The 13274-nt window shown below is 48.1% G+C and overlaps 1 protein-coding gene across 2 annotated transcripts; it reads right to left on the reverse strand.

Annotated features, from left to right (window-relative positions):
• Positions 1 to 3341: 3341 nt before the first annotated feature.
• On the reverse strand, positions 3342 to 13143 carry CBLN3 (cerebellin 3 precursor). 2 transcript variants are annotated; one of them, XM_059913999.1, is made up of 5 exons: positions 12067 to 13143; positions 11654 to 11773; positions 11201 to 11314; positions 4500 to 4565; positions 3342 to 3544 (listed from the first exon to the last, which is right to left on the reverse strand). In XM_059913999.1, the coding sequence occupies exons 1-5, from the start codon at positions 12364 to 12366 to the stop codon at positions 3467 to 3469; spliced, it is 678 nt and encodes a 225-aa protein (XP_059769982.1). In that variant the 5' UTR covers positions 12367 to 13143; the 3' UTR covers positions 3342 to 3466. The 2 variants fall into 2 exon arrangements, with proteins under 2 accessions (XP_059769982.1, XP_059769983.1); XM_059914000.1 differs by lacking the exons at positions 3342 to 3544; positions 4500 to 4565 and having other exon boundaries at positions 9401 to 11314.
• Between the last annotated feature and the right edge of the window lie 131 nt (positions 13144 to 13274).

The raw sequence follows: 13274 nt of genomic DNA on the forward strand, positions 1-13274 counted from the left end.
GTGCATCCTGCCCGTCAGCACGGGAAGGGCAAGGGCGAGACGGAGTCAGCCTACCTCATTTGACTCCAGCCAATGGAGACGCTCCCTGACCCCGGCTTCGATGATATCGAGCCCACAGGAGTCAAGGATCTCGATGCCAAGTGTGGCATCTCTACCTGAAGAGCTGCTTCGACTAGACCAAGGGGCCCAGGCCTCGGCTTCAGGGGGAGGGTGACTGAAATGAGTGGTCTGGCACACGGTGAGGTGCTGGTGTGGCTCTACCTCCCAATCCCACCCCGCAGCCCGCAGCCCGCTCCTCCCACTGCCACTGTACCCTGCATCCCCAGACCCTGCATAGTGTACGACTGCTCTGTTTGGATTCCCCAGACCCCCACCCTAGTCCCCTGGACCCTGCCTTCTGGGTAGAGAAAATCCCGGCCTCCCCGAGAGCCGCTCTGCAAAGATCACTGACTGCAAGAGTGCGTTTCTCACAGGTGTGTGTGCCTTCACTCTCCCTCCGAATGGCTGCTGCTGCCGACAGAGGGGGGTCCAGGTGGAGGCCAGCACTGGGTCACTCTGGCTGGGCCTCTAAGTAGTTTTATTTCTCCAAAACTGAGCCAGTCTCCTGGCCTAGCTCCAGTTGCGAAAACGCTTGCCATTGCTAGAGCCAGAGTAGAGCCTGCCACTGAGTCCAATTAGCTTGTTTTACAGCCGAGGAAAGAGGCCCAGAGAGGGGAAGTGACTTGCCCGAAGTCACAGAGATAGTTGGTGGCCGAGCTGGGACCAGGATTAAGCTTCCTGATTCTCTTTTCGCCACAGATGGGGTTCAAGTGAGAGAAGGTCTCAAAATCTTATACCCATCTTCCCTCCAGCTCCTCATCTCCCAGATCTTGAAGACAAACTACTTAGGTGTTGCCCTCAAACCATTTCTAGCTGTTAATTCTGTCCAGGAAAGAATGATTGGGTGACAGCTGACAAATTGAAAGGTGAGCCGTGGGGTTTTTAGCAGATACCTCTTTCCCCCTCCTCCTTGTCGCCCTGAACCTGCCCCTCTCCTTCTCCTCCTCCTCCCTCTGATGGTCTGTTCAACCTCATTCTCCCTCCTCAGTGCTGTATCCATTCCCCGTTAACCACATTTATGACCTTATACCCCTTTTGGTGACCTTTTTTCCCCCATTTGATTTGTCAATAAACGGATCAAAAAGGAGCTAATGTCCAGTATTTAAGAAAAATTTTTTTTCTTTTAGCTTTAGCCTCAATTATGAGGAGGGTGGGAGGCAGTTGTGGGCATGGGTGCTGCATGTTTTCCAGGCAGACTTGCAGATTTGACAGTCTGGATAGTAACTTTCCAAGTACATCTGACCTGAGCTCTTATTTTACCGAGGAGACCAGCGCCCAGGTAGTGATAGAGCTCAACCTCTCTCCCCCTACTGGTTCATGGCAGGGCTGTGAGGAGAGCCCAGGCTGAGGGCTTCCATGCTAGTGCTCTTTCCCGTTCACGTCTTAGAAGTGGGCAGGGTGGGAATGAAGATGAATGAAGGCTGGTGTAAGAATGGCATCAGTGCTGAACCAGCTTGGCTGTATCGGAAACACAATAGAACTAGGTTTGAATACTGACTCCATGGCTGCTACCTATGAAGGCTTTTCCTGGGGCCTTGGTCTCCCCACCTATCAGGTGCAGGGTAACAATTCCTAAATTATGGATGGTGCAAGGATCTTATGAAGTAATCGTGCAAAGAGGCTACTGTGGTGCCGGGTATGGAGTAAGCCTTCATCACTGTGATGGACTGCATGTTTGTGTCCTTCCAAATTCATATGTTGAAACCCTAACCCCTAGTGGGATGGTATTAGGAGGTGGGGCTTTGGGGGGTTAATTAGGTTTAGATAAGGTCATGAGGGTGGAGCACCCAAGATGAGATTAGTGTCCTTATAAGAGAAAGAAACTAGGGCTGCCTCTCTCTCCACCACTTGAGGGTACAATGAGAAGATGGCCATCTGCAAGTGAGGAAGTGGGCTCTTACCAGACACTTGATTTGCTGGCACCTTGATCTTGAATGCCCAGCCTCCGGAACTAAGTTTCTGTTGTTTAAGCCACCCAGTCTTTGGGGTTCTTGTTACAGCAGCCCGAACCGATAAAGACAATCACATGCTAGCTAACGTTTCTTTTCTTCCTGCCCCTGGGGTGCTTGCTGTTATTGCCGCCTGGGCTCAGAAACCTTCCTAACCCTGGCCAAGCTTCCAGACTTCGGGTGTCTGCTTCTTGCTGTTTTCTCACCTGCCGGAATGTCTGTTCAGCATTGGCAGGGGGATGGAGTGGCAGGAAGGAAATGTCCTTCCTGAGAACTCCCTGGCTCACGTGGACACGGTCACTTAGTATTTATAGAGCACCTACTGTGTGCCAGGCCCTGTCTGGTGTGGAGTGGATGGCAGGTAATGGGAATGGCATGGTGCCCCTCTGGGGCCCACCGTTAGGTGAGGGAGGCAATTCAACAAGCAAATACACTGCAGGGTGGTAAGGGAAGGAACACGGCATAGGAACCCACAGCACAGGGGTCTGAAGCCTCGGCTCGTGTGCAATCCAGCGAGGTCTTGTCTTCCTGAACCCTTTCACTGAAAATAATGCACATGCTCTTAGGACAGGGCAGCAAGTGAAAGGTTCGGAACTCCTAAGTGAAAGATTGATCAGGAAGGTGGCTTAGCAAAACCTCTACTTTCTACTCAAGAGAACTTTAAGCAATATTCAGAATTTATCCACATTGGCTTCTGAGCCCTGTGTTGGTGAGATTTCTCTTCTTCGCGGCTGAACAATTTACAAGGTCTGATTTGACATATTTTTAGCGGAGCGAATAAAGATGTGTCCACAGTTGAGCACCATGGGCAGTGCAGCCTACTAGTCACTGCTTCTCTCCTTTATACCATCACGATTTCCCCTTCTCATTTGGGGCACTGGCAGGTGAGCTTCCCAAGTCTCTAACAGAGAAATTACAAAGTCACCAGTAGGCAGACAGTCCCAGACATAAGCAAAAATATTATATAAAGAACGTCCTGCAGTGTATCTCATTCTCATGTTAAAAAGTACATAAACTACTAACACAATATTGTAAATCAACTATACTCAAATAACAAATTTTAAAAAATGTACATTAACTATCTGGTGAGATGGGGACCCCCTAAGCTTTGCTATACCATGTTTTCCTAGGGACCGTTTATGATGTCCTTGTGTTTCTGGGTAGAAGTGAACACACCTGAAAGAAAGCAGCATTATAACAGGTAAATGGCTACAATAAAACAAAAATCCTACTCACTTTTTTTTTTTTTTAATAAATTTATTTATTTATTTATTTATTTTTGGCTGTGTTGGGTCTTCGTTTCTGTGCGAGGGCTTTCTCTAGTTGTGGCGAGTGGGGGCCACTCTTCATCGCTGTGCGCGGGCCTCTCACTGTCGCGGCCTCTCTTGTTGCGGAGCACAGGCTCCAGACGCGCAGGCTCAGTAGTTGTGAAGCACGGGCCTAGCCGCTCCGCGGCATGTGGGATCTTCCCAGACCAGGGCTTGAACCCGTGTCCCCTGCATTGGCAGGCAGATTCTCAACCACTGCGCCACCAGGGAAGCCCCTTTTAACATCTTTATTGGAGTACAATTGCTTTGCAGTGTTATGTTAGTTACTGCTGTATAACAAAGTGAATCAGCTATATGCATATATATATCCCCATATCCCCTCCCTCTTGTGTCTCCCTCCCACCCTCCCTACCCCACCACTCTAGGTGATTGCAAAACACCGAGCTGATCTCCCTGTGCTATGCAGCTGCTTCCCACTAGCTATCTATTTTACATTTGGTAGTGTATATATGTTCATGTTACTCTCTCACTTTGTCCCAGCTTACCCTTCCCCCTCCCCGTGTCCTCAAGTTAGAGGTGATACAAACAGATGGAGAGATATACCATGTTCTTGGGTTGGAAGAATCAACATTGTGAAAATGACTATACTACCCAAAGCAATCTACAGATTCAATGCAATCCCTATCAAACTACCAATGGCATTTTTCACAGAACTAGAACAAAAAATTGTACAATTTGTATGGAAACACAAAAGACCCCGAATAGCCAAAGCAATCTTGAGAAAGAAAAACGGAGCTGGTGGAATCAGGCTCCCAGACTTCAGACTATACTACCAAGCTACAGTAATCAAGACAGTATGGTACTGACACAGAAACAGAAATATAGATCAATGGAACAGGATAGAAAGCCCAGAGATAAACCCATGCACATATGGTCACTTTATCTTTGATAAAGGAGGCAAGAGTGTACAGTGGAGAAAAGACAGCCTCTTCAGTAAGTGGTGCTGGGAAAACTGGACAGCTGCATGTAAAAGAATGAAATTAGAACACTTCCTAGCACCATACAGAAAAATAAACTCAAAATGGATTAAAGACCTACCCACTTTTTAAAGATTGTCCAAGAATCCCTGGGACATGTACCAGTTTTAACTTGTTTCCTAATTCATATGGTAACAGTAACTTACATATAGTGGATACTTGCTCTGTGCTTTCCAACGCTGTGGGATATATACCATGTTTCTCTTCATTGTCTAGAGGAAGAAAATGAGGCAAGGGGAGTTTGAGTTATTTGCCGAAGGTCATATGCAGCTACTAAGTGAGAGGCTCCAGTGCCCACCACCTTCACCACTATGCTCACTGCTTCTCATGCAAGTATATTCACTTTGTTGCTAGAGTTACTTTCTCCCCACTAATCTATGGCCTCTCTATCCTTTATTAATGTATGATATTAATATACATTAGTATACTGTATATTAAGATTTCTCCATTTCAGTTTGGTCCAGATTAAGATGATTTACAAACTAAAACAGAGCCTGGTTTACCTCAGTTGGGTCCAAGAACAATTCTGTTGGCCCTGATAAATTTTGACGCGAATGCCATGCCCTCGTTTTCTGAGCTATAATGAGAAAATCTCTATTTTGAGTTGCCACTTAGGCATTTTACAGTATAATGACCCTGCTCACATCCAGAGTCTGGACATTTAGATAAGGACCTGAGTTTAGGACTCCTGCCCCAAATTCCCGCTTGCTTTTCCTGGGGCGCCTTTTGAAATGACCACTTATAGTTGAGCCCGGGTAAAGTTAGTGACCTGCACCCCAACTACCTTACACATAATAGGTTCTTGCTATCCTGCTCACATGTGAACTGGGACAGAGGACTGCCCTTCTCCTGGCTCACTGCTTCCCTTTTCCCCCTCCTGGTTTCTGGGATCTGTAAGTAATAAATCTTTAAACTTTACTTCCTTTGTGTGAGTGTACTACACCTTCAATTAAAATGACTACAGAGTTTTTACTTCCCCAGATGGGGAACCGAGGGAGCTACCTCCTGACCCCATGTGGTGGCCTGTGCTTCCGCATTCAGCAGATCATAATCTGCATATCCTTAATTTAATACACCAGCTATGGGTCCCGCAACACACAAGGGGGTGCCATTTTCCCTCAGCTAATAAATAGTGCTATTTTGTAAGATGGTGAAAAATGAATCAGGGGAGGTCACAGCAGCTGGATTGCAAAGGACCTAAAAAAAATACCACGTTAAGCAATATGGATTTAATCCTAGACCCTCTCCCTTCCCCACAATACCCTAAAGGGCTTTAGGCAGTGAAGTTGCCACTCTGGCAACCCCCGTGTGGAGAATGGACTCAGAGAAGCAAAACTGGAGGCCAAGGGGCCAATTAGGAAGCTTTCGTAGAACTCTGAGATATTGGTAGCCAGATGGATGGAAAACAATGGATGGAACTGATTTATGGGGGTTATGGGAGAGGGAGGAATCGAGGATCATGGCTGGTGTTTGGTTAGGGCAACAGGGACGTTCTATTTTTAGACACAGAGAATAAGGGAGAAAACAGATTTCGGGAGGAAAGACTCTAATTTTAGCAGGTTGACTTTAAGGTGGGCTAGGCAAAGTAGGAGTCTGACATTTGGGAGGGAGGTCCTGGATAGAGATAAAAAATGTGGAAGTTGTCAGCATATGGATGGAGATTCAGGCTTTTGAGAGTGTGTCAGGATGAAAGGAATCCTAGGGCAGAACCTTGAGGGAAACTGACATTTATGAGATGGGCAGAGGTACAGGAGGCTGAAAAAGAAAGTGGCTCAGCAGACAGGTGGAAGCAGAGCCCAGAGCATGCACAGTCAGGGAAATGGGGGCGGGAGCACTTCTAGAAGGAGGGTGTGGCCAACAGGGTCAAATGTTAGGGAGAGCCTGAGTGACAGAGGACTAGATGATAGTGACATTAGTGACGCAGAAGTTGTGAGTGACTAGCTGAGGGCAGTTTAGGTGGAGCAGCACAGGCCACAGTTGACTTAAGGGGTGAGCAACTGGTAAGCATAGATATTTGGCTCTAAAGGGGAGGAGAGGTGACGCTAACTAGCATATAAAGCTGAGGGTAACCATATATCTACCACTGTTTCCATATCCATCATTTTTTGTTTTAGACTTAAGAGACTTGCGTCTATTTAACTGCTCAACAGAAGGAGTGAGTAGGGAGGGAGACATTGAACATACAGGAGGGAGGAGAGGAAAAGAAAAGAGTATGTTTCCAGGAAATGGAATCCATGACTGGTGGATGAAGATAGCCACCTTGACAGAAAGAAGGACACGACGTCTACTGAGCCAGACAGGAAGGAGAGATGAGGAGGAAGGTGAGTTTTCGGATGCGCTGGTGGGAAGTGTTCCTCCTGGGGTTCCTGCTTTCTCAGTGAAGTAGAAGGTGAAGAATCTGCTGCTGGCAATGGGGGCAGTTGGAGGAGTAAAAGTTTTAAGGAGAGAACAGAAGCCTTCAGTTGGATTCCAGGGAAGATGAGGAAAGAAGCTGGCAAAGGAAACCACAGAAGAATTGCTTGGAGAATTGCTCCAGGGGTGGCTGGAGACCATGGACTTAGATCCACAGCATATCCTTCAGCAGGACTTTTCTCTGTAGCAATCAGCTGCCAGGGCGTGGGTGTAGGGAAGGCAGACAGTTGGATTCTATTCTTAGGATCCTTAGAGTCCTAGGAGATTTTTGTGCCTGGAGAGGAACACTAGCCACCATCTGTACTTTATTTATTGTTTAATTAATTTACTTCATAAACCTACTTAAGCAAAACTTGTCGCAACATTTAAACACTATTTATATAACCAAGTAAAAATCTACACATTTTACAAATCAAATTATTTAAACATTGATTGCAAACTTAAATCTTCCTATACATTTCAATCAAATCATCAGTATAATATGTCAGCTTCTCTAAAAGCATCAAGCATTTTGGTAAAGCACACACATCTTACAAGGATTATAAAAATTTTTACACCTACTCTTATACTCATTATAAAAATGGGTTTGTAGACCCAAGAGAAGGACACTATCTCAGTTCAGACCAATTTTTGAATTTGGATATCCAAAAGAAGAATATTATCTCAGTGCAGATGAAGTTTTGAATTATTAATCAATGAATTCTTGGTTGGGACCTGGGAAATACTTTACCTTCTAAGATGATGAAAATCTGAGCCAGTGCTTATCTTATATATCACTAGAACTTTTCAAGTCCACACTTTATTTTTTATTTTTTTTTTTAAATTTTTTTTTTTATGTTTGTTTGTTTGTTTATTTATTTATTTATTGCTGTGTTGGGTCTTCGTTTCTGTGCGAGGGCTTTCTCTAGCTGCGGCGAGCGGGGGCCACTCTTCATCGCGGTGCGCGGGCCTCTCACTATCGCGGCCTCTCTTGTTGCGGAGCACAGGCTCCAGACGCGCAGGCTCAGTAATTGTGGCTCACGGGCCCAGTTGCTCCGCGGCATGTGGGATCTTTCCAGACCAGGGCTCGAACCCGTGTGCCCTGCATTGGCAGGCAGATTCTCAACCACTGCGCCACCAGGGAAGCCCTCAAGTCCACACTTTTTGCATGAATTAGTGTATTGTAACTGGATGACTTTTCTTTAAACGATGTCATCTTTAAGTTTAATGACTATGATATGCAGATGTCCCAGAGATGTCCATGCCCAAACCTCTTATGTTTAACAGTAAAGGGACATTTTCTATGTAATTAAAGTTACGCGCCTTAAAATAGAGAGCTTATCCTGGATTATCTGTGTGGGCCCAATCTAATCACAAGAACCCTTAAAATCAGAGAATTTTTAAAGTCAGAGACATGACAGAAGGGTAGGTCAGAGAGGTTCAAACTGTGAGAAGGACTTGGCCTGACGTTTTTGGCCCAGAGATTGATGGCAAGGAACCTCAGTCCTACAACCATAAGGAACTGAATTCTGAATGAGCTTGGGAGTGGATTCTTCTACTTCAGTAAGGAAGGCAGCCCTGCCTACACCTTTCTTTTGACCTAATGAAACCAGAATCCAGTCATGCTCTGCTGGACTTCTGACCTACAGAAACTGTGAGATAATAAATAGTTCAAAGTTGTGTTAAGACACTACTTTGTGGTAATTATTACACAGCAATAGGAAACTAATACAATAACTTTACTGACATTATTTACAAATTTATCTAGCTCATTTGCATTTTTACAAACTTCCCCAATATCCCCAATATTGTTGTTTTCCCTAATATCCAATCTCCTCTTCTTCCTTATTATATAACTCCTGACTTTTAGCTGGGCATAGCTGCCTGGAATAAAGACTCTATTTCCTAGCCTCTCTCCCTTGCCTGGTGTGGCTAGATATGACTAAATTCTAGCCAATGAGATGCAAACAGAACTGTTGGAGGTACCTCTCAGAAAGCTTCTTTAAAAGGAAATGGGTTTGCCCTTCCTTCCTCCTTCCTGGGACTGTAAGGGTGAAGTAATGGCTGGAGCTCAAGGAGCTATCTTGGGTCAGGAGGTGATATGCTAAAGGTCGTAGAACAGCAAGAAAGGAAACTGGGCTATGGTGGTCATAAAACTGCCATCCAACCCTGCACTCTTTATTTGCAGATTCTTCTATGTGAGACAGAAATAATCTGCCATCTTGTTTAAGCCATTATTATTTTGGGTTTTACTGTTACTGTAATCTCATTATAATTAGTAGTGTAGTATAGAGGCCCCCTTTCCCAAGAAATGAAGGATCATGTTTGAGCAGTGAGCAGTTATCTTTTGGATGTTTGCCTAATTCATGTTCATGTAACACACTGTTGGAGCTTCTTTCTTCCTAGTTGTAATATATGACCAGATGGTGCCAATCACTCTCTTTCATTTTTGATACAGTTCCAACTTTTTCTGGAATTACTGAGAGCTCTCTGGATCCACCCCTCCCTACTTATGCAGATAAAGAAAAATAAATGCACCTTATGAATAGATATAATATCTGCTATACTTATACTCTTCTACTTATCTAAATTAACTAAAAATATCCTATTATAGTCATACTTCTTCGCTCAGTATATTAACTACATTTTTGCACATTGTATAGTTACTTTTTCCTTTTTGAAAATCACAACAGAGTTGTGGATTTTAAAAACTCACCTTGTTCCAATTAACAATATTATTTTCCTTTTGATTATCAAATTGTCACAGAATGTCAATTTGTGGAAGCCTATTAAAATTGGTTCCTTTGCCTTCTCAGCTCTACCCTACATTTAAGAAAGTATCTTTGCTTTTTGTCTTCATCAATAGGTTCCAGGCCTAGAGTTATTTATGACATGGAGCTATTCTCCAAGGGACCTTGGGTCCTTTTAAAGGTGAATAATATTTGAGGCAAAGATTCAGGTGCTAAGAATGCATATCAGATTTTTTCCTGATGTTGTTTCTATGCCGCTTTAGTGACAAAGTTTGAAAAAGTTATTTCTTTTGAAAACCACAAATTCACATTGGTATTTCCTATTTAACTCAGGCACTACCAAATCCTTTTTTATTTGACTCTGACATACAGTTTTACATTTATTTTCCCTACAGCATACCTGCTTGTATCCTGTAACCCCTGAACCCAGTTGTAATGTCGTGTTCTCTCTTTAGTGATCCTGTAGGGTCTCACTGAGCATCATTCTCTAATTACTTTATTGATAGATTCATCCATGCTGGGCCAATGGGACAGAGAGATGAGACAGAGTTTATAATACTGGCAGGAGAGTGGTTGAAAGGATGCATTATGGAATCCAAGGAATTTTAAGGAGGAGGATAAGACAGCACAAATCAGGAGAAAGAAGAGAGGTTGTGGGATAGTGTGGGACAGGTACAGTGAAGGTCCCTGAGAGAGCTGGGAGGAAGGAGGTGGTGGTCAGAGCGTGAAGTGATTGAACTTAAGACTACAAAGGTAGAGCAGTTCTAGGAGGGGGCCACGGTCATTGATGTGTTCCATGCCTGGAGATCTACAATTGCCCACATGTGACCTACCTCCACCTCCAGCTGCCAAAGGAACCTCTGTATACCCACTCTCGGCTAAAGCAAACATACACACCCATGTCTTGGGTGGGGAGATGAGGGCCAGAGTCCATCTGGGATCTGCCACAAATAGACGCCCGGTTCACCGTCTGCTGGCTGCCCCAATGTACATGGAAAATGTATACTGTGCTCAGGCTGGGTGCATGCCCCCTTCCTGCCGCACCAGCCACAGGCTCTGGGCTGCTCTGTGGCCCTCCCCCCCCACAGCTCTGCTGCTGGCTGAGCCTCCCTCCTCCTCTAGTCCGCAAGGTGCTGGCTCAGCTTCTGACTGTGCTGGCCGAGCTCTGTGATGCTGGCACTCCTCACAGGAAGGATCCTGCTGGGTATGCTGAGGTTGGTCCATCTGGTCCCCTGTAGGGGCCTGTCAGGCTCACCTGTACCACCTGTTCCCAAATAGCACTGAGCAGGAAGCTGGGTTGGAGTTGGGGGACAGGAGGAGCAGAGTCTGCAAAGTAGCACAGGCCTCCCTACCTGCCAAACCCTGCCCTGATCCTAGGGCTGCAGGCAGAAAGAGATGCAGTGAGAGGCAACCGTGAGGGGGAGGTTAAGAGGGGCAGGTCCCGAGACACCAGAGCTCTACTCTTCACCTTGGATGTTTGGCACAGGGTCCCATGCAAGGACGTGGAATAAAGGCAGCCAGAGGGAGTCTCTCTCCTGCCCTAAAGATGCTACTTCTGGGGCAGGAGAGGGCAGAGGGCAGGGGTCAGGGGCTAGATTTCCATCCTTGAAAGGCTTGAGTCCTCAGAGTGGGAAAATGAGGAAGCCAGAGAAGCTTGAATATTTCCAGCCACCCAGCAGGTTCCCTCGACGCAGGCGCAGAGATACCCGGTCCCCGGGGTCCAGGGGCAGTAGCACAGAGCTGGTGGCTGCCTCCCGGGTCACGTCTGGGTCGTTGGCAAAGGCCGAGATGACAGGCCATGTGTTCAGCATCAGGCTCACCTGGGGAGGGGAGCCCAGTCAGCACGTCACCCCAGTCCTTGTCCCAGGACCCCCACTTTCCTGAGGGCTTCCTTCCATCTCTGCAGCCCCAGAGGGACACTCTGGAACCTGGGAACCTGAGGCTCAGAGCACCCTCCTGGGAGGGCTGAGAGGTGGCCGGTGTTGGACTCTGTGCCTCCTTCACAGTCTCTGCTAGGCGGGCCCTTTCCCGCCTTGCTCCTGGCCCCCCAGGATGCAGGCCAATGGAGGTCTGCCTGGGGACCCCCTGGGCTCCACTTATTCCCCCCTTCCCTTCCCCTCCTGAGCCGGGGATGGGACAGGGACTAGGGTTCAGGTCACCTGGACAGTCTGGCGGTTGTACACCTTCACCACATGGAACCGGAAGCTGTAGACGCCCCGGACAGGGGCCACGAAGGAGCCTGAGGCCCGGTCAAAGCCACCGCCCTCGTTCACCAGGACCTGTGAGAAGCGACCCTACTGAGTGGGGCTTGGGGATGCCTGGGGCTCGGGGAAACCAGGATTGGGGGGAAGGGGCAGTGAGTAAGGAAAGGAAGGGGTGGCAAGTAGACCAAACAGGAGGAATGCACGGATTCAAAAGCAATGGTGAGAAAGGGCAAGGAGGGTGTGGTGGGAATGAAGGGAAGGGAGACGGGCAGCGGACTTGGGGGCAACTGGCCGCAGCAGGTCTGTTTCCTTAGCAGCAGAGTGGGTTTGGACAGTGATTCCAGGTCTTTGCAGGGTAGAGGGATTACCTGGTCGAAGTATATGGCTCCACTGGTGCCATTGCCGATCTCCCCTGCTGGCTCGTGGTGGTGGCTTCGGACTGCAGCAAATGCCACTCTTCCAGGGGGCGCCTCTCCCAGGGCTGCTCCCCCTGGCCCCCCTGAAGCAGCTCGGCTGGGCTCACAGACCACCAGGCACTCACCTTCCAGGAGGACTGGCTCTGTCCCCTCCTGGGCCCACCCGGTCCTCAGGGCCAGAAGTGTCAGGGCCAAGGTCAGCCCGGGGCTGAGTGAGGGACCTGGTGGCCAGTGTCGCTTTGCTCCCAGCATGGCTGAGTGGCTCTGTGACCCACAAGCCTTCTCTGTCTGCTCCTTGCTTTTGCCCACCTCTCCTCCAGGCTCTCACCACCCCTCACCCTGCTTCTCAGCCCTCTCTCTGGGACTCATGGTCACCTGGTTTTGGCATCTCCCTCTCCATCCCTCTCTGTGCCCCACGACTCTGTCCTGCCTCTCACTCCTGCTGTCACTGCAGTTCCTGCCTCCTCGGCAGGGCACAAAATGACAGCAGCTGGGCTCTGGGAGGGAGAGGAGAAATGAGGCAGCCATACAGGAGGGCTACAGCCAGAACCCCAGGGCAGCCCCTCCCGAGAGCACTGAAGGCTGGAACTGGGACGACAGAGAACATGGGTGTCTGTGTGAGACTGCGAGTTCCTGTATGTGTATGTGTGTGTGTGTGTGTGTGCGTATGTGTGAGACAGCTCCTACAGCTCCTCCCCTCACTCCTCCCCTCTTCAAAATCCCTCGCAAGTCAGCAGCCCTCTTAGCAGCATCTTTTCCACCGTTGGAAAAAAGGGAGTGTCCTTGTGTTTCCCCCGCAATTGTTTTGGTGGAAAGCGCTTGGCCCAACAGTGTCACTATCCTGTGACCCTGGGCCCGTTTCTTCCTTTCCTTGGTCTTCTGTATCTTCATCCGAAGGGACTGCATTAGTCCCTTTAAAGCGCTCTTCACCTCCATCTCTCCATGAAGTGGTTCCTCATTCCTGAGAAACAACGGCGTGGAGCGACTGAAAACTCAGAAGAGCGCGAAGACGTAACCCCGCAGGCTTGGAGCAAGAGCGGGCGAGTGGGCGGGGCCGGGGGGAGGAGAGCAGGCTGAGGGCGGGGCCGGGGGCGGGGAGCCGGCTGGGGCCTGGGCCCGGGCCGAGGCTCCGGCCGCGGGCGGGGAGCCGCCTGCAGCTG

The sequence above is a fragment of the Balaenoptera ricei genome, chromosome 2, assembly GCF_028023285.1.
Source record: "Balaenoptera ricei isolate mBalRic1 chromosome 2, mBalRic1.hap2, whole genome shotgun sequence".
Lineage (NCBI taxonomy): Eukaryota > Metazoa > Chordata > Mammalia > Artiodactyla > Balaenopteridae > Balaenoptera > Balaenoptera ricei.